The 24726-nt window shown below is 41.2% G+C and overlaps 1 protein-coding gene across 1 annotated transcript in view; it reads left to right on the top strand.

Annotated features, from left to right (window-relative positions):
• The window catches only part of FLT1 (fms related receptor tyrosine kinase 1), a 109254-nt gene that overhangs the window by 35398 nt on the left and 49130 nt on the right, over positions 1 to 24726 (top strand). The window contains exons 9-11 of the mRNA XM_064409121.1: positions 1519 to 1688; positions 2093 to 2252; positions 16415 to 16529. Of these exons, the coding sequence (XP_064265191.1) occupies positions 1519 to 1688; positions 2093 to 2252; positions 16415 to 16529 (445 nt within the window). The remainder of the gene's footprint in view (positions 1 to 1518; positions 1689 to 2092; positions 2253 to 16414; positions 16530 to 24726) is intronic.

Here is a 24726-nt window from a genome sequence, read left to right on the forward strand (position 1 = left end):
TATTATACAGTGATCTGCAGGTTGTAGACCTACTGCAGCACAGCATTCACTGGACCATTCATTTTGTCTTGTGTAAATTCTGTAAAGAAATTTTTGGAACAATTTTTTTTGTTTTTTATTAATCCAATCCACTTTCATAAGCAACAATTTTATCTTTTCATGATCTCAAGAATTTTTTTGTTTAAATAATTTAAAACACCAGCAGCTCTGGCTCAATTACTTGCACTTTAACAAAGGGTCTATGACAAAACTGGTTAAGAACACAAATTGTACATACATGAATAGTGGGAGTTCATGTTACAGCCAGGACTTAATTTTGCTCCAAAAGTGTTGTCTTGTTTTACGAGACAAGATTTTACACTTATGGCTTCATGTGGAAAACTGACTGGTGAGTGTGACACTGATGCCAGCCATTTATACATAATTTTCTGGTTTACCGGTGTTTGGGTTTATTGACTACACATATAGATCCAAAGCTTCTGAATGAAATAATCTCCAAACATTGTAATAAATTTTAATTTTTTTATTAATTTAAAATTGACGTTGGTCAAACATTGGAATAAATAGTCCAGAGTGGTGTGGAGTCTCCATTCTTGGAGATACACAAAACCATACTGAAAATGGTCTTGGACTGCCTTCTGACCTTGCTTTGTACAGGACATTAGGCTAAATGACTTACAAAGGCTTTTTCAGCTGCAGCTATTTTATGGTTCTGTAAAATGCACATACAGTGAAATGCCTAAATCAGTAAGTATTCTGACCACATTTTAGTGCTCATCTAAGAAAAGTAAGAGTTTTTTGTAAAAACTTACTAAAAGCTGTGAATCATTTAAATCAAATCCATCATTATAATGAATATGTGTTGCACCCTTCTACCAACATCATGTTAACCTTCTTGCAGCTTGTCAAAATGCACTTTACGCTGTAGTTTAGACTTCGAAGAAAAATATTTTGCTTCAGGAATCTGCGTGTGAGCGACTGTTAGTACTTTCTACATTGATTTTCTGTTATCTTTAAAAACACTCACTTGATAGCAGGATATCTGATTCTTAAGTGCTTATCTAATCTACTTACTCTTCCTCTTCCTAAAATCACAGCTGTGCTTAGAGTACTGTAATACTTTGTCCCAGGATGTATTCTGAGGTTGTAGAGAAATGGCCAGAGCAAGATGATGCAACCTTTATTTCTGTGACCAACCCTTAGCCAAAATGGTTGTCTTTTAGACTAAATGGCGGTCACAGCCATGGACAACTGGGATCTTCAGAGTTGCAATTTTCAGCAACTCTCAAATATCATAGAGCCTCATCAATATCCTTATCAATTTTAAGATTTAATAGTCTCTAAAGTGGTTTACAAATATCAAGAATATTATTTGGAAGGAAAGGACAAGCCTGTGGTAAACAGAATCTTAGACTGGAAGTCCAATCTCTTCCCAAAGATTGAGGGATATGATATAACATGGGTGGTTTAAGCAGAAATATTTTTCAGAATTTTGATTTCTGGAATTCCATGAAACAGGTTAAAAGATGGGCTACCTGCTGCTGAAAAATGTGCCCGGTACGTGGTTAAAGACTATTCGTTAGTCATCAAGGATGTTGCTGAGGAGGATGCTGGAAACTACACCATAATATTGAGCATTCGACAGTGGAACTTGTCGAAGAATCTTACAGTCACTCTTACTGTAAATGGTAAGTTTGCAACATGTTCCCATGCTTCCCCTGGGCATGTAAGTGCTCAGTTTTCTCTGAGCTGGATTGTCACCAATCTTGCACTGACTCCATGGACCCAATTCTCTTACTGACTTCATGGACCCAAACTCAAGCCTCAAATGCATTGTGAAGGATCCATCTTTGAACCAGAAGATGGATGCTGGTTTTCATTAGAAGTGTTTCTGTCCTCCACTGCCACATATTTGTTCCTGATGACTTAAATGTGTAACTAACCACTTGTCTGACTTAGAACTGCTGTTTTCCTTTGTTCTTCTGGGGATTTTTCTTGTTACTCACACTGCAAGAACGTAGTATTTTTATAATCATGCAATACATTGGAAATAAGCTGGTTTTAATAGCTTTCCAATTTTTACCCTTTCCAGTGAAACCGCAGATATACGAAAAGGCTGTGTCTTCATTCCCTGATCCCAATCTGCATTTACTAGGCAGCAAACAAGTGCTAACATGCACTGTGTATGGTATTCCTCCACCTAAAATTACATGGATGTGGTATCCCTGTAAACAAAACCATTCTAAAACAAGGTAGGACAATGTCTTTACTTTTATTTAGTATGTCTTCTTTTACTACTACACCTAATTTTTTTTCAAGAGGAAATCTTGTGGTAAACATTGCTTAGTTAATAAAAATTGTCTACTTTTTGTCAATATATTTTTCAGTGGACATGTAATCACAACGCAACTTTTTCTCCATCGTTATTTGAAAATGGAGGGCAGAGTGGTTATTTGGTATTGCTATTCGGGTTTATTTACAGTTCACTACTATTCATGCATGCAATATTAGTCCAGAAGTGATAATTGCTTCTGCATTTTCATGAGAGAAGAGAATGTCTTGCAAAGTTCACATGCTTTCACATGGTGTTTTCCTCCAGCTTTTCTCCATGCACAGTGACTCCTATGTGTGGTTGTAGAAACTTCTTCTATTATGAAGGTCAGATCTGTCCTGTGGTATGTTTAGTCACAGATTAAGTTCAGCAAGCTAAATGTGCCCACCATTCTCCAGGTAATTTTTAAAAGGGCACCATAAATAATAAAAAATAAATAATAATAAATGGCACCATGCAAAATTACTTGACGCTGATGTGGTTCTCAACTAATCCTCTTTTTACATTTTAGTTTTCTTTTGAACTCTGTTTCTTATGATTAGAAGTTTGTGTTGACTCACTTATCCACAGCTCTTCCTGCATGATGAAATCTGACACAAACTTGATGATTAACACTCAACCTCCACAACAGCATTGTCATTAAGTTGCTATTGGAGGGTTCAAACAGGCAAGGTACTTGGATCACAGCCCAATGAAGATATTTAAAAACCAGACAAGTTTAAGACACAACATTTTCTCAGTTTCAATTGAAGAATAATCACATTCCACAGGATTTCACTTTTTAACGCTTTCGTAGAACTGGGATTTAGCACCAGGCAAATATTTAAGTACATGCTTAATTGCAAGGGTACAAGACACATCCTTCAGCTAAATAGGACATCTCAATACTGAGAGTCTCAATACTAAATATCTCAAACTAAGGATACCTGTAAGTGCTTTGATATCAGTGGCACTTCAGCACTGCCTAGAAGCAGAAGTTATTTTTTCCCCCCGCTATGTCCTTGGGATTATGCTAATGGCTGTCTTTCTGTGCCCTTCTCACCAAGAGGTGGCACTAGCAATCTCTCCTCATGCTGGAATAGATATTACCTGAAATTCTCCATTTCAAGGACAGGTGAGAGCTGCATTTCCTCTGTCTGGTATGTTACCTTGCAGGGACAAGTTGCAAAACTTGTTTTTGCTAATAGATGTAAGAGAAATCACAACATCTTTTAACTAGAGAAACCTCGAGAAAGGCATATATGAAAATTTTCAGTCTTTTAGTTTCTTTCAAGAGTTTATGCAGCTATGAATACTCTGGATTGAAATCCAGTGCAGGACTGAAGAAACAGTTGGTTCTTCCTTGGGATTCAAGGTGGTGCTCATCTGTTGTCAGATATTTCCTTCTGTTAGCAAGCACAGGTCTGCAACTGCAGCCCAGGACAGTGAGACTTCAGAAAGAGGAATTGACATTTGCATGCAGGTGTTCAGTAATGTGCTGAACTGTAGACTCCATTAAATGCTAATTAGGAGTGTGTCTGAGCAGGTGATCAAAGGAGAAATGTAACAGTTTGAATCAGCTATTGGCTCTGTTACAATGTTGTTTCCAGACTGGCTTCCAAGTTGCCTTCATAATTGTTCTGTGATGATTCCCTTTAACCCTCTCCCCTTCCTTCTCCTTTAAGCCCTCATTGAGGAAGTAGCCTGGAGAGCACCATTTTTAATGCTTTGCCTAAAAGGAGCGGGATGATTCCCTCTGAATAATATGACAATTGACTACTGCAGGAAGGCAGAAATACCTGTGTAATTACATTTCGTCTCCTGCTCCAGGAAGGGAGCAGAGTGGAATACCTCAGCAGCTGGCACACTTTGCTGATGTCTGTGCAGGTTCAGGGTTCTCCCTGAAGAACTGGAAAACCCTTTAATCCCACCTATCTCACTATACTTCCCTCTTTGTGTGATGGGAGCTTTGCCTAAACAACAGATTTAATGTGCATGTACCTCATGCAGGAGATAAGAACCATATCTTGTTCTGCCATTACACCACTTTTTTATGTTCATCTGCCCAGCATTAGGTTTCCAATAGTAAAATATTGCTCTATTTGTGGTCAGGCAGTGCTTGTTTCTGTACACAGATGTACCAGGTACTTTAAGCAATGAACCCCCCCAGGTTACCCTTCAGTGTGAGGTAGTAGAGATTCTCAGGAAATTTCCAAGTCCCATCTCATAGGTCAGAGTGTGCACTCTGGATGAAAAATGCTGTTTCTGCAAAGACCGTGCAGGGCACTGTTGGCTCCAAGATCTGTTTGCTCCAATATTTCTTTATATGTGTGCTTAACTTCACACCACTTCAGCCCTGTCACTGCTAGCTGGGGACTGACTGCCTAAGCTGTATGCTTTTATTTTTGAAGGACTGTTGCCCATGGCCTCCTTTAATAACAACCACTAGGTTGTGTGGATACTTCTTCCACTTTATTTTTGAAGCAGTATTTCAGTTACAAAAATGTAAAAACACCTCAGTGAATTCCATTGCTTTTAAATACACATATAGTTCAATGCTTTCTGACCGATACAATCAATTTTCATAACTCTTCTCTCTACTTCACTCAGGCCAGTAACAGGAGACTGGCCAAATTAAATCATTTCTATAGTTTCCTTGTAGCAAATAATAATAATTAAAAAGTGGTTAAATTGCTCAACAAATGTGAATTTTTGAAACGTGGAAAAACAAGCATCATTAAAAAGTTCCTGTTCTTTGCTTTCTGTTACAATTGCTCTGCTTAAACTAACTCTTGCCATTAATCAACCTTTTTAGCTAGCTAGCTAACTAGATATGTAGGTGGAAAGATTATCTTCTGATGTTCACCCAACAAGGAAACATGGAAGAGTCAAGGAAATCTGTCTGGGGCAAAAAAAGCAATATTCTGAGGTTTTTTTAAAGCTTATGCTAAGTTATTAAATTTAGAGATGACAGCCAAAAGACAGTAGAAGACATTATGAAAAATAAAATTAAAATTCATTAAAAAAATAATTGGTCTGTCTTAAATGACTGAGAAACTGCTTTCCCAGGGCTATCTTACTGCAGCAAATGCTGCTGCTCTGCAGCAGACACATTCCCAGGCTGGGCAGCCCCCAGGTGTTTAGTGGATATGGAAGAGCACAGCCCTGTGGGACACTTGTCCTCAAGTGCCCATCAGCCTCCTTTTTCTCTTTTCTACCGCTCTGGAGCCATCCTTTCCATCCTGAATTTGTCTCAGGCTGGGTTGTCAGCAGAGGTGTACAGGAGCAGACAGCAACAGGGCTTGCTGAGTGTCTCCAGAGCCAGGCAGGCTGGGATCCACCTAAAACAGATCAGTTCTGAGGCTGCAGAACAAGCGTCTGCATGCTGGGAATGTGCTTGATGTTAATGGTTCTTGACCTGAATCTCTTCAGTAGATTTTGTTTTTCTTAAACTGACCTGGCAGAAATTGCCAAGAAAGGCATGTGGGATATTGCTATTGCTCACTGGAAGCACTGGCTTGCTCAGCAGCTGTGCAGGTTTGTTTGGGGCAGTTTCTCTGTGGGCAGTTCAGGAGAGATTTTCAGCCTGTGCCCAAGGTTTCACTGATTGTCCCTTCAGAAAAGGCAGAGAGTTGCAACACTGAAATTTTACCACAGGTGTTTCAACTCTCCCATCACTGTGCTGCCTCCCTCCTCTTGAGCTACCAGTTTTGTTTAGCCTCAGACTGAATGTTATGTTATTATTTTACAACCCTGCCATGACATCAATGTGTGGGTTTTTGGCTTTTGGTTTTTGTTATTTTTTTCTCCCTCTGCTGTGTTTGCCTGAGGGAGAAAGAAATGTGACAGTATTATGGAGTTGCTGACAAAAAAAAAAAAAGTAATTGGGGAAACTGGTACATGATTCTCTACTCTTCTGACTACACTGTCAAGATATGAACTCTACTTGGTTGTAGAACCACCTAATGGTGGGGTTGGAAATGGAGGGCTGAATACCTGAAGTATCCGGGAGGGAAAAAGCTTGAGGTGTTCCTTGAAACTTCTGCAGAGATACAGAAAGACTATCATAATGACAGTGCACGGCCAGGCTCCCAGCAGCTTCAGTGAAAGAGGAGGCAGGCCATGTGTGCATAGCAGTCTAACTGCATTTCGGCATTGTTTATGTCAGGGTATTAATAAGGGATTGAAAGGCAGAATCATTAGGATGTGCTTGGATAGATGATCTGGGGAAACCAGATTTGGGACATCGGTGAGGTATGTAAAATGAACAAATAAAGAACAAATGTTAATTGCACTTAATTAGGAATGTACTGAACCACTCAAATTTAATTTTTGGATGTCTGCAAACATTGATGCCCATTAGTTTGCCCACAGCAGCTGGTTTTGTTTCCTGTGCCACCTTCTATTTTCAGGAAGGGAAAGGCCGAGTCTTTGGAGCTGGTATCAGTAGGTCAGATGCCATTAACAAACAGGTAGTTCTAAAATGCCTTTGTTTGATTTGGCATGTGGCTGAATCCTCAGCTCTACCTTCACACTGGCTGAGGATCTGGCTGGTGGCCTTTGTGCCTTCCACCCTGTGCTACAAGAAAATCATCTTACAGCAATCTAGTAATGTAAAGGTACTTATGGGTACACCAAAAATCCTACTAGCCATTCCCTTATTTTGGTGAGGTTGGGGAAACAGATTAGTATAATTAAAAGTCAATCCTTGTGGTTCTTTATGTAACCTTAAAAAAATGCAGAGGAACTGTCAAGGGTGTACATTGCAGCAGCATGGACTTCCAGGGAATTTGAAGCCAAAGGAAAAAGAGGAGTGAAACAACATCTGATCTGCTTCAGCCTGAATAAGGAGTATGCTGAAGTATCTCATTCTGCACTTTCACGGGGAGCCAAAAGCCAATGCTTGCTTGTGAACACATTCTTTCCTCTGAGTAGAGCTAAGTCCTTGTTTTCAGTCACTATTATGGAATTTATAATATTTTTTAATATTTTGTTTGAAAAATGCCATTTGCATCAGATCTGGCACATCCATGTGTTTACATAAGCTTGAAAAATACATGCTTTATACTGAGTACAGTTTGCCCCACTCTGTCCACAGGGTTATTACATACTGATGAATTTATTCTGCAAGTATAAATTATTTCATTATGGATCTTAGTTGAATCAGACCCTTAAGCTTTCAAGTTTCAATATTGCTAGTTTCCAAATCACTTCAAACCAAATTTTAAAAAAATTAAAACAAGAAGCATTGCATTATTTATTTTATCATTGATCAATCTTTAAACATAGGAGCTACAGTAGGATCCAGATGGTCAGGGACACTCTGCTTAGTATCATGCTTTTATTCTCACTTGCCTATGCTGGGTTTTTATTCACTTGCTCTTCCTTTAATTTTTTCCCAGTTTCTTGTTTTTACTTCTTGCTGCCTTTCACAGGGTGGTCTCTTGGCTTTACTCTGTGCAGTCTGACACCCAGCCTTAAGGAAAAACACTTAAGGGTCACGTAGGTGGTGGGATGTTTCTGCTTGATCTTTTGCTCCGTGCGGCCCAGCCCGTAGGAAGCCAAGTGTGTGACAGGCTGTACGTGGGGACTGCACGACGTGAGCGAGGCCCCGCACGCTGGCAGTGTCCGAGCCAGTGGGGAGTCCCAGCCCCTAGCCAGAAGCCTGCTCCTGCACTAGCAGGGGCTCCTGGCCAAAGGAAGGCACCAGGTCAAGCTCTGTGTGTGCTTAGGAGTGATTATGAATGGAGTACTATTACTGGATCGAGTACACCTTTTACAAAAATATACAAACTTTAGTTAGCATCCTCTTTCCTTTTATGTGTATGCCTTTCAAGAAGCCTTTGCAGAAGGCTTTGAACAGGCATGTGAGGTAGGATCGTGCTCAGAAAAAAGTATTCAGTTAAAAAATAGAAAGCAGAGGTTAAGAGGGAACAACCAGTTCTTGCAGCGTAGGGAGGTGATCAGTGAAGGTTTTCAGGAGCTGGTGCTGGGGTCTGTACTTGTCAACACGTTCAGAAATAACCTGGAAAAGGTGGCAAGGAGGTGATAGTGTTTGCTAATGATGACAAGTTATTCAGATTTGTAAGGATGAGGGGCTGATTGCAATGAAATGCAGAACTCTATGAGTCTGGGTATCTGAGTGAAAAAGTGGCAGGTGAAATTCACTGAAGATAAATGCACATGATATACATGGGGGGGGGGGAATCTTGCTTTTGTATGTAAAATACATGTTAAAAAGCTGTTGGCTGATCATTACTACTACAAAGAGGGATCTGAGTGCTGTGATAGATGGGTTTGTGAAAGTGAACACCACCATGAGCAGCTCAAAAAGAAAATCAAGTGTTAGGAATTACCAGGAAAGAAACAAAGACCGCAGTACAGAACACCATGATAACTCCACAAATCCATAAATTATCCATGTCTTTTATGCTACGAGAATTTCTGATCCTTTCATTTCAAAGGATGCAGCCAAACTCGGAGATACACCAGGAATAGCATAAAAAAGGATCAAAGGAATTTCAGAGAATGAGAGGAATGTGTGAAGGATGAGTGAGGAGGGAGATCAAGACTCTTGCAGACTGAAAAAGAAGTTACTTGGGAGCTACAGGATAGAGACTTACAGACTTGTGAAAGACACGTCTGAGGATCAGTTGTGTATATCTCTTCCAATTCAAGAGATAGGGGCCATTAGATGAAGACAGGAGGAGCAGAATTTGGAACTAAAAAAGAATATAGCTCCTCATGTAGTGGATAGTGTAGCTGTGACTCTCCTTGCCAGAAGATTTTGGGGGTTTGAAAACTTTCTACAGTCTTGGAAGAGAAGTGTAGAAACAGCCTATATTGCGGGAAGTTCCTGAGCTGATAATAATTGGTGACTGGGGGAGTATTAGAAGGAAATATCTGAAGTTAGTCCCGCTCTTACTCATCCCCAACCATCTGCATATGGTCATTGTTGGGACAGGATATGGGGTAGATGGATCCTTGGTCTTACATCCATGCCTGTCGGTATTTTCTCTTCCTGTTTTCCCTCTAATCAACTCCCCTCTCTCCTTAAAAATGTTTCCCTCCATTCTTTCTCATCCTTTCCTTGTTTTCTGCCTGGACTTCAGTCCCTCACTCCAGTCAGCCAAGAGTTGCTCCCAGACCCCTACTTGAAGAGAAGCTGAAAACAAATCATCTTGAAAAACACAACCTCAGTGGATCAACAGCTCCTCTGTCTCCTTTGCTAATCACTGGAAAATGGAAAGGGTGAGAGCCATGCTTCCAGCTTGTCAGCAAGATAGGCAGTATGAAGGACTGTGTAAATAGGCTACTGAAGAGTTACTCCTTTCTAGACCCAAGAGGATACAGATAGGACAGAAAAGGAAAAAAGCAGAATTTTGGCATTCTGAGAAGGAAGGAGCTGTGGATACATGGATCTTGAAATATTATAGATGTAAGGTTATATCTAGAGGTTGAGTGAGCTATAAGGAGTGAGTTGTGCAAGGAAAATAACTTACACTAGAAGGGTCTGAGCAATATCTTGGACTTTATTTACAGGGAACATTATTTGGTAATAAAAAAATACAAGACTGGACATTGTATGTAGAGGTTTTGTAGAATTTCTCTTTAGGATTCTGACTGTTCAACCAAACTGCAAGACCCTCTTCCTTGCAATACTACAGACTCTCAAACACTTTTTTCCCCTGAAAGAAATTCTAGGTGCTTACGGAAACCTCATGGGATAATTCTATAGTTCCAGCCAACATCCTGCTTGTCTGTGCAGGACATGATTTTTGCTTTTGCACAGAGAAAGTGGAGGCTGAATCACAGTGGCTTCATGGGAGATGAGAGTGAACACAGTTTAGTAAAGGAGGGAAGAGAGTAGTATAACAAGGAACGAAGGTAGGTTTGGCTGAAATATGATGGCATTCTGTGTCCATGAAGAATGCTAAGCAGTAGAAAATTAAGGATCAAGAAGCAAAGTACAGTTTTCTAAGACAAGGTGAGAAAATTTCAGATAACCTCAGTGTGTGTAGACACCTGAAAAATGCTGTTATGTTCCCTTGCAGCCAGAAGTTTCAAGTGATGGCAAAGAAGTTGGAAGCAAAATGGGGTTTTTGGTGACTCTCAGCCTCATTCATCTGCATTTTTTTTTGCGAGTAACTGGTGTTGCAGGGTGCTCAGGTGTGCAGTTAAAGAAGTGATTTTTTTTCCCATGGAAATCTGAGTGTGGGCTGATGAAATACTGAAAACTGGGGTAGGTAACATTGCTGTTTGTCTTGCTGCTTCTTTTGAGATAGCTGAGATCAATCAGCTTTCCATGCAGCAAACTGGAATAGTTAAGGGCAAGTCATAATGTTTGGAAAGGATGTGTATGAAAGGGAAACACCATCCAGTTATCTGGTTGCATGTCAGTAATAGCAAGAAGGGCAATACGCAGCTATCAAATGCTTCCTTTTTTGATAGAGCCATGAAAATACACAACAAAGCTCTAAATGCCATCTACCCTACTCTTTTCAAAGATATCCCCCAGGAGAATGAAGCTTTTGGAACATCAGGGACCTGATCCTAAATAAATAAATATAAATGAACAAATAAACAATAAAGAATGTAAAATATAACCAGTTCCTCCCACCTGTAATTTTCCTCCTAGCTCCACCAATGTGCATATTATGGAAGGTGTTTGGGATGAGCTCCCAGCTGCAGTTTTGCCAGTATTTTGACCTCTAACTGATTGGTTTTGACCTAGAGCAGGAGCACCTGGACCATAGCTTCTTAGAATCACAGAATCACATGCATAGACAAAGCTGGCAGGGGGCCAACACATGTTCTCCTTCCCCCACCCCCATAAAGCACGTTTTACAAACTGTACATGCTCCCTGCTACTATTTTTCCTCTCTGTTTCCTGCTTCAAATTGACTCAATATTCCCAAGGACACGTGGCTACACCAGCCCTGTGCTATCAATCACACAGCGCTGGACACTGAGGTGCAGAGCAGGCATGGCCCACACCATTCAGATTTTTTTTTTGTAACTTGTAAATAAAAACCAGTTCTTATGTATTCTTTACAATTCCAGGAATTTCCAGAGTTCCTGTCTTAATGTTAGTGTCATTGCCGTTGCCTCTTAAACAATGTGAGTCAGCCCAACTTGAATTTGTAGTAACATTGCCCTCACGCTGCTAGGAATTTCTGCCCTAAAAAAAAAGGATAGCTGCTGAGAAAAGTATGGTGACTGCCAATAATCACTCTAAAAAATGGGCACTGTTGGTGACAGGATGGTTTCCTCTCCCTCCCAACAAATACTACCCCAGTGAATGAGAGTGTGAGTGAGGCTGCCAGGGGCTTTGCCAAGAGGAATGCTTACTTTCAGAGTTGAATGAAATTCAAGTTACACAAGGTAACGAATGCAATGGCCTCTGGAATCACACAGGAGGGCTTGGGAGGGAAAAGCTGGGAAGATGAGACAGAAGATGAGTATTTTTCCAACTGATCTGTGGATTGAGGCTCTTTCTCTGGTATTTGTTTTTGTGCTTGAACTGAAAACTGCAGTACTGTCTTTGGCACGGGGAAGATGTGTCTGGATGGGCTAGATCTGGGGCTTTCAATCAGAACTGACTGTCACACGTGAGATCAAACCATCCTATGAGCAACTGGACAAATTGTTTACCTCAGCTCCCATGCTCTGCTATAAATCACCAAGCAGCTTTTCTTCTGAGACCAGTAGTTTCATCGGCAGGACTTTAGCTTGGAGCTGGTTTGTAGTGTGATTTCAGTGAAATATATCAAGATGACATGAAGTACACTCTTACCCTGGAAACTTTTCCCTGTTGATAGTTATAAATACCCCATGCTATTGTGCTTGGCATGCTGCATGCTAATAGAAGTGAGGGCTCTGAAACTCATTAGGAAAGGGAACGGGCCACGGAGCAGAGTGAGGACAGTGTGAAGCAAAGGCTGATCACCACAGCCTTGTCCAGAATAGGCCATGGGAGTTTTCTTATCTCGCTTTGGCAGGAGGTGCTGCTAGCTTCCTGTGCGAAATCACGAGCATATGCTGCTTTCCTCTTGTTGTTTGGCTTCCTCCGCTACACAAGACGGTTCCCAGCACTGTGATTATCTTTGCATCTTCAAACATGGCACACTCTGCTTCCTCAAGGGCTTGATGTATTCTTGAGTAGCAGGCTGGCTCCCCTCCCCCCAGCCATTTCTCCAGGGCCCCTGTGGGTGCCAGCTCCGCACATCACAGACCCTTTGTAAAGCTGGACTTACTTCTGGTTGCATAAACCACCCTCAGCCTTTCCAAACCCATGTAAATTCCCGAAGCTCTGGGTGATGAGCAGGTCTGACAGCAGGACTCATGCTGCCACAGGCAGAGCCACTCTCACCCCTCTTTCCCCCTGTGCTGGGCTTCTCTGAAAACCTTACAGAGAATTTTGATTTTATATTTACAGACTGGCTCCTATTTTTGCAAAAGAATAGCCTTTCTCAATGGCCGATGTGTGCTTTTGTGGGTGCACACCTGCAAACGTGCATGCCAGCACACATGCAGGCATATGGGAAAAACTACTTAGGGTGTGATTGACCTGAGTGCTCTGCTTCTACCAGCGGTCCACTAAGGCAGCAGAGTCTGATTACCTCACTTGGAGGTTGTGTAACTTCTATAAACGTAGGTTTGTACACACCCCTGTTAGTATTTCCTACGTGGGATCTCTACACATGCAGAGTTGCACCCACAAAGTAGAAACGTGAAAGGGTCTGCAGGGACACATGTGAAAGGAATGCACAGAAATGTGCTGGCGGATATCAGCTTGTTTATCAATCCCTGCGTGCTCGTTCGGTAACCCGGCGGTAACCCCGCTGTAAGATTTCCTGAAGATGCAAAGCACCGAGGCTCATCCCACAACAAAACATTTCAGGAATTCATGTACTCTAGAGATATCATGTACTCTAGAGTAAGATTCAAATATCTAAAATGCAGTGGGATTTCTCTGCAAACACAGACAGTTCCTGCTAAAAATGCAATGCCCTTGTTATTTGACTGAGTGGGTAGTTTGAAGAAATTGGTAATTTCCTTGAAATCAGAAAAATATGCAGCTGATGTTATGTGAGGACACACTCTATGAAACATCAATTGAGTTAACAGGAAGATGATTGCCTATTTTGGTTCCAGCCAGCATGGATTTTTGTGTTTTCATTTTGCTCTCTTTCTTTCCAAGCATCTGTGCTTAACACAAACATTTGGTTTGGTGATTGCATCTAAGCTCAGCAGAACCTTTTCTCTTTCTGTTACAAAATGGTAGTTGTTAGAAGCTGAAGTCAAGTTAAGAGACAGGGCTTCTGACTAATTTTTCCCTTCTCCATCTCTACTTGATGCTGTTGGCTTAGGCAGCACCTTTCACATGGCACCACTGGCAGCAGTAAGAGGTGGGATGACTTGGAGTATCAATCTGAGTAGCCATCTCAGGATCGTGGACACAGCTGCCCCTGGGCTATTTAGTGTATTTGAGGTTAAAGTGAAGGGATTTGGCAGCTGATGAGAGGAAGCATCTGGTTCTGCATCCAAAGGGATGAGTCTGAGTCTTGTCCTAGACTCTGCCTGGCAGCCGTGCCGCAACTGATCCGTAAACGTTTGCTGATCCAGCAGTCGGTGGAGCCGACGTTGTGTGTACAACAGTACTCACACCTCCAGCTGTGTGCTGTTGAGTGTAGCATTCTCAGCTTGATTGTGATTCCTTTTTTATTAAAACCACGGACAACAACTATGAAGAGTATTTGATTTTCTACTCTAATTGCATTAATGTTGTAATCCCATTTTGGATATGGAATGGAATGTGACGTCAGTAGAGTTCACATATGTGCCTCCAGGGCTAATCTAGCACTTTACATGTGTTTTTCTTGTTATTGTGATGTTATTGTAGTTATGATGGTGGTTTGCATTCTGGTATTAATGAGTAATCAGCATCTCATTGTGCTAAGCATCAACAAAGACATAACACTGTCCTCATCCCTAACACATGGCCAATTAAATATATACAGTCTTTTTAAGGAATTGTGAGGAAGAGTATAATAATAGCAACTGCGTCTGGAGGCTCCAGAGCTGTAAGAAAGGAAATTGGAGATGCTTTTCAGAGATGCACAAGCAGCTTCTGAATATGCATTATGCCTTCTTTGTGTCCTTTACCAAAATATGTGTAAGGACTTCCATGGTAAAGAGTACAAAAATTTCAGCACTGTAACAAAGAAACATAAATGCATTCTGTGGGGATAGGAAAAAAATAAATTAGGAGGTACCTTTTAATACTCATGAAGTGGAATTTTGTGTCTCTGTTTTCCTGTACAGATTGTATCCAGTCACAAATGTGCTTTTGATACTGCCTGTTTGTGTGTCTGGCATCACAAATTGAGTTTTGATATCTTCTATGGCATGAAAATGTTACCAGCTTAGCCAAAGTATCATGCCTTCTGTGTTTTATTCTTGTTATGGAACCACACTTCTTAAAGCTTTAAATGTGCAAAGTAAATGGCATCTACCTTTCTGAATAATTTTTACCATTTTGCCCCATCTGAGTACGACAGGTGCCCTTATTAATGCACCTGTCTTGCATTCCCCCTGGCCTCAAAAGTAATGTATTAGAAGTTGGCTTTTAAACCAGAGTCTGAAAGATGTGGTTGTGTGGATAGGGCTTTCCTGTTCCCTGTCCTTTCTCCATGCATGAATCTCCATTGCCTTCTCCTGCTTTGCTTTTTCTTTTTTTTTTTTTCTTTTCTTTTTTTTTTTTTTGGTCTTTTTGACACACTGATCCTTTCAGTGCACACTGTGAAATTTGGGCAACCCAAGTTAGTTTCCATGTCATTATTTCTTTAAGCTGTAATATCTGCTAAGTCATTGGCCAGTTTGACACAAAGCTGCACAATTAAAAACAGGCATGTAAAGTTGGTGCACCATTGGTATTCTAAACAACACAAAGTTTACTGTGCAAGGCAAACTGCACAGTTGGCTGAAGTGAAATGAATCTCATTCTTTGGTCAGGATTGCATCATATTCTGTTTTTCAGTCACCGGGCTTTAAAGTTCATTTCTCCAAACAACTGTTATACAGGTCAGAACTATTTGATTACAGATACCACAGCCATTATCTTTCAAATCCAAGGCACATAGTGCATTTGAAAGAACTTCATCAAGCTGAAGGGTTAATCTCTGCCAATGATGCAGGAATCGAACAAGCAACAACTAAATTCTGGATGAAAAACTGAACTAGATATTCTCAAAGAAGAACAGGGCCAGGCAGCACTTAAGAAGCATTCCAGTGTGTTTCTATCCATGTGTACCAAATCAGACTCTAACAAACAAATTATCTCTACCATGACCACACCTGAATGTTCTGATTACATGCCAATTTGTTGCATAAGGCAAAAACATTTTATCTCTGGGACTTTCATTCATTATGTTGTATTTGATTTTCTTCCAGTTAAATTATCATTTAAATCCCTTTTTCATTTGGGTATAATTCTGTTTAACTTCATTTTGTTCATTTGCAGGATTATGCTTGTTTTTACTGTGTGTCTTGTAATCGTTGAGCCTCAGTATTAATATCTTGTTGTTTTGTAAACTGAACTAAAAAAATATTCAGAAATTAAAACTGGCATAATCTTTTGTTAAGGCAAAAAGAACCTACACAGAGTAAAAAAGCATCCAATGCATTATGGAATGCATCTTGAAACAAATATAATTTGTCTTGAGTTAAAGGCTAAAAATGGTATGAACTCATGTTTTGGCCATGTCTGAAAACAGGAGCACTGGAAATGGGATGTTGGTCTTGTACAGCTCCATATTTAGGATCTGACTGTAAATTCTGGCCTCACAGTTTGCAGTGGCTTAAATGTGAACATTTACTCCAGAGAGCTAATATTCAAGGAGTGGATATGGAAGTGAATCCAATTATCAGGCTCCAAACCTCAAGATTTAATGAAAAGCAATTATACTTCACTGGTCATCACAACACCTGCAGTTTTCCTGACTGATCATTCTTTTCAAATCTATTGTTTTGTCTTATGTGTTGAATTTCTATCCAATTTCTATATCAAATCAGTAACATTTCAATTTTTCTTGTCTTTAGGCACGGATTTTGCTTTCATACTGAAGGATCTTTCATTCTGAAAGCTGGCAGCAATGTAGGAAACAGGATCCAGAGCATCACTGAGAGAACAGCTGTAATAGCGGGCAAAAATAAGGTATGATTCCTAGGAGCAGATAACCTTTCTGTGTGACAGCACATGTTGAAAAGGCACTGTAAGATCCTATCAAGGTAACAGAGAGGAAACCAGCATTTTTATACTATGCAGATTTGTGGATCTGCATACATGTAGATAAGATACTTGGTATTTATCTGCTGAGAGTATTTTTTTCTGGTGGCAGTCATATAAAGGTAAGTGACATGCCAAGAGAGTATATCAGTGGGATTCTCTATATCTGCTCTCTTATTCACGGTCTGAAATATCTTGGGGTACATCAGAAGCATGGGGCAGGGTTCCAGACCATCTTTGCCTCATTTTGTGCAATTGCACAATTTCATGTTTTTTTTCCTATGAGAATTAAACTATTTACACTCATTAGTCAGTTTATTCACAGATGTGGTTCTAGTTGATTAGATGGCCATGTCTTTTTTGGAATAAATTCTAAAGAGCCGAAAGAATCCAGACTATGAAAGCAAAGTTTAAGAGAAGTGTCAGTCAGAGACAGCAAGACAGGATTTATCCTAGCAGTGTTAGCCATCTGAATTTAGGTGTTAGTCCAAGTCAGGCATCCCTTTATGGGTCGTGGGGACACGCAGGTGATTCTGAAGGGTGTGTAGGCCTGTAATCTATTGGTGTCTAATGTGGAAGAGAAAGTCCATGAGATTAACTTGCCAAGGACTAAGGAGTCTTGTCCATCAGTTAAAGCCTTAAATCAAGGCTACCCTAGATCAACTGCACTTCCCTGGGATAGACATGAGACTGATTTGGTGTGGCTGAGTAGCCTGTGCTACAGAACAGCTCAGGTATCATAACACTGTCACAGTCTGTTTTCACAGGCTAGTTTTGTTTGTGGCAGTAATAGCTAAAGAGATTATGAATTTTAAAGCCTGTCCTACTCTAGGCCTTTCATTTTTAATGACATCAAAATGCTTTTTGTAATTCTAAGGGCACTGGGGTTAAAGGTCTCTTTTCCTTGATGGTTGCCTTCAGTTTCCTGCATATGAAAATGGGTATAAATTGTAGTTATTCTCATGTCAAGGCCCTTTCACACACCGCAGAATAAATAGGGTTTTACGTGCAGCCAAGAATCAGATCTGGGACTGCATTTTCTCCGGCTGTTTTATTATTTAGAAAGTATCACAGGTGTCCATGGCACCATTCCAGCGCGTGGGAACAGGCTGGATCCCAGGGAGGCATTTGCTCTATTTAGCTGTCCAGCTCTACGTGCTTAAAGATCAAGGCAAAGATGGGAGCAAACAGTTTCCTAGGGTACACTATCATAGGAAAGCACATGAAAAATGAAACATAAGAAGGGATTTGAAGGAGGAAAGGGAAATAATTTCAGGCACAGGAAGACACAGTCTATTCCACAGGGGGAATGTTGAACAAGATGATAAGAATCAATTCTTTTCCAGCAGTCATTCAGCTGGGCTATGGGTGCAGTCCTACCTGTTCACGGGGTGCAGAAGGAGCTGTCTAATGACCAGATCTCATTTTCCTTGTGTACCATGCATTTTGGAGACAGCAGAAGAGGAGTGGCTAAAATATCAAAGCAACTTCCAGTCAACAGCAAATAAATTCCTCCCTGGAGGAAGATGCTAATAATGGGTCCTTGCGGCAGAACTGCAAGTCTTTGGCAAGCAGCCCCCTTTTAAAAATGTGCCCAGAAATGAACCAAGCAATGCTCCTTGCACGGAAGGATTTGCAGTGAAACTTATCGGTCCTCCCTGGTATTCCTTGTCTTTTTGCTCTTTAGTTTTTTTAGTCTTTACACTAAAAAAGGTCTACCTTGCTTTGCCTTACTCCTCCTGGTCTCTGTGGGGAGGGGGAGGTTAGTGAAACAATCTCTGTACTCAGCTTTTTCACAGCTTTTTAAAAGTTTCTCTATTTCTGCTGCTCTTCCGTAGCTTTGCAAGCACAGCTGGACTGCTATTGTAAGTAAAAAAATGCTCTCTAAGCCCAGGCTCCTGGCCAAGCTGAGAGCTGCATGATTAGTGCACACACAGCTGCTCTAGAGCATCCAGGATTGTTCTTTTAAATCCATGGGAGTCTCTGGCTTTTCACTCTTCACAGCCCAAGAGTCACCCTCCGTGTCCCTGAGCAAACTCAAAGAGAGCTCCGACAGAGCCCCTGCCATCTGCAGCGATATTGTCGGAGTGCTAAGAGCACTGAGCTCACTGAATGCAGCACACCATCGCAAGGGTCTGTCTCTGATGGACTGCTGCTGTGAGCAGTTCCATCCTGCAAGCAGCTCTGAACAGCTCTCTGAGGCACTTCTACATCGGTGGTGCCCTGCTAAATAAACAGAATGTCTACCCCACTTCCACATCCCAACACAGCAAGAGTGGTAAAAACAATCTCAGAGCTCAATGGAAACAACAAAGATGTAGGAGACAAAGAGGTAGGAAATGAATGAAGAAACTCAGAAAGTTTCACATTTGGGTTAGCATGAAAGGAGAAATGCGTGTGGTCACAGGATGAGATTATTGTAAGCAAGGGAAGAGATGAACAAGGAATGATCAACAGGTTTCTTTAGCAATGAAGGTAGCTGTTTCCACTTTCCTAAAGACATTGTGCCAGTTCCACATGTTTCCTGCATGTGAAACATCTAAGTGCCTCCAGTTTGGCTCTTTGCTGTGGTAGGTTGTTTGTTTGTCTGTGGTTATCAAGGTAGCCACAAGTATATTTTAAAGTTAGCAAAACCTCAAGCCCTGTGCCTGTGCAGTTGAAGTAGTGCAGGAAGCCTGCACTACATTATTCTTTGGTGACAGAGAAACTGTGACAACAGTGTTTTAGTAACATTTCCGCTAAAGCCTCTCTAAGCGGACATTGAGAAACTCGAGTGGTACAATGGAAGAACTTCGTAACATAAGCCATAATACTTAATCATAAGACAGCTCTTGAAGTGATTTGATTCCCCCACCCAATGTTCTGATTCTCGTTTTGTTGGACATTTCGGCAACTTCCTACAAAGCTGTGCTATTCTTAGGGTTGTCGTGTAAACAGGTCACAGACACTCTCCTGTCATTCAGCTGACTAACACCCATCACTTCTCAGTGTTCCCCGTTAAAGCTGACTGCTGTGTCTAACTGAGGGCTAACACTGGTTATTGTTCTTTGCGTGGTCAGTGTTTATTAGAATGTCAGTCAGTGAATGACCTGCAATAATAATGTACAGAGAGCTGGTGCGTTCATTGTGCAGCTGCATACAAATGGGAGCGGTGCCTGCATTCAGTGTTCTCTGTCCCGGGTGTGCAGGCACACACTGGCTTATCAACAGCTTTGAAGGCACTTGGTACTCCTGCTGCAGGGGTAGAGGGTTCTGTAGGAGAAGTCAACAAGGATCCTGGGTGTTCAGCATGGGCAGAAGACCACTAAGAAGACAAGTTCAGATGAGGGAAAGCAAAAAGTGTGGGCCAAGAAGAAAGGGTTATAAATCCAAGGGAAGGCGACAGTAGACAGGAGGGCAGTTGAGTGCAAGAAAAAGTTGGAGAGAGAGACAAAACCCTCTGGTTTTTGGGAACTAACCTACTGAGAACCTGAAATGGAACAGAATGTCCCTGACTGCCTCATGCCTCCGCTGCTAGCCTGTGTTGGAATACCACTGACCAATAGCAGGTACCACAAAAGCTGGGTCTGTGTCACAGGGTATACCTCCAGGTATGGTGTATAAAGAGAAGTAATGCATGAAATTGGAGCGTACCATGCATGTATGTGTGTGTGTCTGTGTGTAAAAAAATATATGTGTGTGTGTGTGTATATGTATATATAGGTATATATGTATGTATGGCTTTGTTTTCCACTGCTGACACAGGTTTTTAGTGGTTCCAGCACTTGTGAATGACAAAGCCACTTGACTTCAAGGAAAATGGAAAGTAATGGCCCTGTAACATGATTCTGGAAGGCAAAATTTAGACTCACCCTTGTGCATCTCTGGTTTAGCTGGCAAAGATGGGTCAGCCTGACTGGCGGTAGTATTAAAAAGGGTAACCCTCCAAAGTGGAGTGCTAAATAGTCAAAAGAGTCAATCCTTCCTGGACAAGACTGATAAGTGTAATCACACAAAATAAAAGGGTTCCATCCCTCCTGCACCTTCTATGCCAAGCTCTAAACATCTATCTCTCTTCCAAGTTCCCATATTACTGATGAGATGGAGAAGCATGTGCTGTGTCTGTTCTCAGTCCTGACACATGCCAGCTGTCTGGCCAGCACATCTGTGCAGATTGGCCATCTGGAACCCAAAAGGAAGAGAAAGCTGTTTAGCTCACTACAGCAGGATTTTGATCTTTCTCCTCTACCCAACAGCTGGTTTTCATTTAATACATGAGATCTCATGAGCTTTGAGTTGTCAAGTCTTGGTTGAAACTGGACAATGGATTCAGAAATTACTGAGCATGTGAGGGAGGAGAGGATACGGGCAGACAGATGGACAGGCTGGCAGACAGATGAACATAAGAACAGTATGATCTTCCTCAGAACCCAGGCTAAAGATAGCAGTGGGAGCCCCACTTTGCTCTCTTCAGCACATTGTAACTTCTCCTGGAGCCTTCCTGAGTGCTACTAGAATTGCTGTCAACACTTTTAAGTGAATCTTTGGGAGGTACCAGCAGAGCCAAGTCCTTGGTGAGATTAAAACCAGCAGAACTCGGGGCTTGCTGCTGCTGAGCTGCGGGACAGAAGAGGATGCAGAGGGAAAGCACAGCTCTGCTTCATACACAGCTCATAGAGATTTTCCTGTCTGATCCCAGGGGGAAAGTGGGTGTTCTCCTGTATGTGCTCTTGTCCTCCCATTGAGGATATTTTGGTGTTTCTCCCACGGTGGTCCTGAAGGTGGAACGTGTTGACCAGATGCTTTGCACTGATGCTCCTTGCCAACATATGAGGCATGCAGACAGTATGTTTTTGGCACAAGCAGACCAATCCAGCAGGGCACTACCAATAATTAGAAATGGATCTTCCTAAATTATATTCCTTTAGATACAGATAAATCCAAGGGCGTAAAGAGAACATATTTTCATTTATTTCCTTTTTTTAAAAAAACTAATAGTTCTTCTTAAAAGCACAACTAGAAAGGAATCAGCAATAACAGACAGACTTGCACTGACTTGCTCTATGTTGAAAGGGCAGTATTTTGCTTTTTAAATACATGGGCTGTTTCAAGAAGTCAAGGCAGCAATCTTTGAACAGAGCAAGTTCATGTCAGTGTCTTAAGAGGCCTTCTCGGAATCACATAAGAGCCAGGTTGCCGAACATTTTCTGAAAACTTATTTTCCTTCTCTGCCATCAGCTGGAGCACTGGGAATCCTCTATATCATCTACTTTGAGAAGAGAGAAATTCAAGCAGACCCTCCAGGGGAAAGACCAGCCCACCATGGCTCCAACAGCAATGATCTTGTCAGCTGCTTTGCATTCTCTTTGCCTCCCCAGTCTTTTCCTCATCAGTTTCCACCACAAACTAATCTGTGAATTCCTCTTCCATCTCTTAGGATTTCTGCCTTATGCCTCTTTTATTTGCCCAGCAAAGCTGTGGCAGTACGGGACTTACTTCCCTAGCCCCTGGTTTTGAAATGAGCCTGTAACATGGTGCTTCAGCAGAGGTGATGGGAGTAAAAAAAGGCATAAAGGGCCAAAACTTTGGTGGTAAATAGGGTTTGTGGAGAGATGATGCTGAAGATATTGAGCATGCCAGGAGGGATTTGCCTGTTCTGTCTGATCATGCCAACTCAATTCAGACTTTCTGTACATAACGTAGTTGCAAATCCGGGGACTGAAACTCCCTGTTGTGATGCCAGATGATACAAGATTGTGGAAAATTTTGCTTCTTTTACAGCAATAGCTGTACAGAGGGACCATGCTGCACAAACTGATCTCAAACAGCCATAGTTTCTCCATAAACAATACGCCAGGCTTAGTTTTATACACACTGCTTCTCTGGTGGGTTTTGGCTGGCATTCACAGTGAAAAACACAGACTGCACCACTGGAGGGCTCACAAACTATTTAAAGAGATGTTATCTTATCCTTGTGTCTAATTTATAAACTAAAAGATTTATACAGAGACATGTTGTCTCTAATATATTCTGTTCTGTTGCAAAGTCAGGCTTGCTTCCTCCTAGACACTGTGGCTTTCTCTGCCTCGGTAGAATAAACATACCAGTGTGTGCTCTCTAGCACTAAGCCCTCCTCTGTTCACAGCATTTAATTCTCTTGCCTTCCAAAGAGCCATTTCTTGCATGGGAGTAGCCTGTTGGAAGTGATCCTTGGCCCACGCTAAAGTATTTGGGACAGTGTAAGTTAGTCAAAACCAAAATGCTGCTGGGGAGAAAAGCTGGCAATTTAAATCACTGGCTTTTAGTGCCAATGAATGTTCTCTCAGGCAATTTAATACACAAGAAAAGGCATCATCTCTAAGTCACTGCAGTCATACTCCTTTAGCATAAGGAGTCACACCATTAGCATAATGTCACACCGTTCTCAGTGTGACAAAATTAATAATCACATCACAGTGGGCTGAAGCAGTAAAACAAGATAGATTGCACAATTTTCCATTAAAAAGTAATACCTAATGATATAAGGACAAAATGCAGTTTCATACTTCCAAAACATTTCAAACCATTGATGTCGTTGTGGGAGGAATAGTCAGCACTGTTTTTCAGGCTCAGAAAGGCTCTGCCTCTGTGTATAGTAAAGACTGGTGTCCTGAAGTCAGACAGCAAAAGCTTCATTCTCCTTCACTGTGCATGTTAGGTCACAGTTGCTTCCTGAACAAAGTTGCTGTGAGGTAATACCAACTAGGAGAAAAAAGGCTATTTTTTGGTGAAAACTCTGGCATAGCAAAAACAGTTTTAACCTCTCACATGAGCCTTCTGTGGTAGACATTGTGGGACTTCCTTCTGGTCTGAGTTAGTGTCGATAAAACAGATGCAGGAATTCTGGTGCTGTGCTCTGTGTCCACAATTTAAAAAATTATATTTAGAACCTGGAAGAAATTGAAAGAGAATGACAAAATATGGAGAAGGCTGGGCGCACCCTTTATTATTAGAAATTGGTAGAGGTCAGCCTACTGAGTTTAGCAAAACAGGATGATTTTTTCCTAAGGGCTGTAATTATCTGTCCTGTATTATGGATCCTCTTTCATCTCACAGAACATCCAAAAAGGTAGTTTATAAAAATTATGGCTAGAAACATTATGTAGTGTGTTAGCAGAGAGGCAGTTGGCCACTGAGACAGTTTACAGGGTAGAGGTGCTGTTAGCATTATTTGCAATGAATTTACCATAGTGAAGTCTTCTAAAACAAATAACTCAAAACCAAATTATTTGCCTCAACAGTGTTTGCTTGAGTAGTAGGAGACTCTTTTTACTGAAGAATGATTTTGGGAAACCAGAAGATCTATTTCATTTAGGGGCTCAACATGAGTTTGGAGATAGCTGTGGATTCTCCCAGCAGGAGACAAAATCAGTGCAAATGTTCCGCCAGTGTTTATGTAGCAGTGTAGATAACTGGTCTTTATTTACCACTGCCTCACCCTCCTGTGTTTGTCTCTGAACTCCAGCAATCAGACAGACTTAAAATAATGTATTGATTGCACAGAACTTATTTTTAAGATTTTTAGAGAAGCCAAACAATTCCAAACAGTGGAATTCTGAAGCCCCACAATTTCCGTTCGTCACCATCCCAGCTCTGCACGTAACTCAAGCAAACCATGTTTTACAGAACAAGTAAAATGGCAACAGAAAGAAAGAATATTAAGCTACCAAGTAGTAACTGAAAGCACATTACACTGATGAAGTCCATGTCCATGCCTCATGTCTCAGCTCCATAACAGAATGACACATCATTTGCTTCTGCATAACTTTCCTCTTCTGCTTAGTGCCCAAGCCACTAGACCATGGCTTTCCTAAAAGTATAACTCTTATTTATTACAGTGGGTTTTATGTTGCTAAGGGTACATTAGGTGTTTTTGGTCCCTGACCTTTCAAGGTCTTATCTTTCAAGTCATATAACTCTGAGAAAGTATTTAGTGTGCTGAACTTCTTAAGATGGTGATAGAAAGTAACATAACTAAAACTGACATATTATTGTATAATAGAAATATTAAGTCTAAAACCAGAAAATAGTACAGAAGAAGATGAGTAAACATCACTTTCGCCGCTGTTCTGTCTCACCTGACACATATGTGGGAAAATGAAAGAAA

The sequence above is a fragment of the Passer domesticus genome, chromosome 2 (genome assembly GCF_036417665.1).
Source record: "Passer domesticus isolate bPasDom1 chromosome 2, bPasDom1.hap1, whole genome shotgun sequence".
Classification (NCBI taxonomy): Eukaryota; Metazoa; Chordata; class Aves; order Passeriformes; family Passeridae; genus Passer; species Passer domesticus.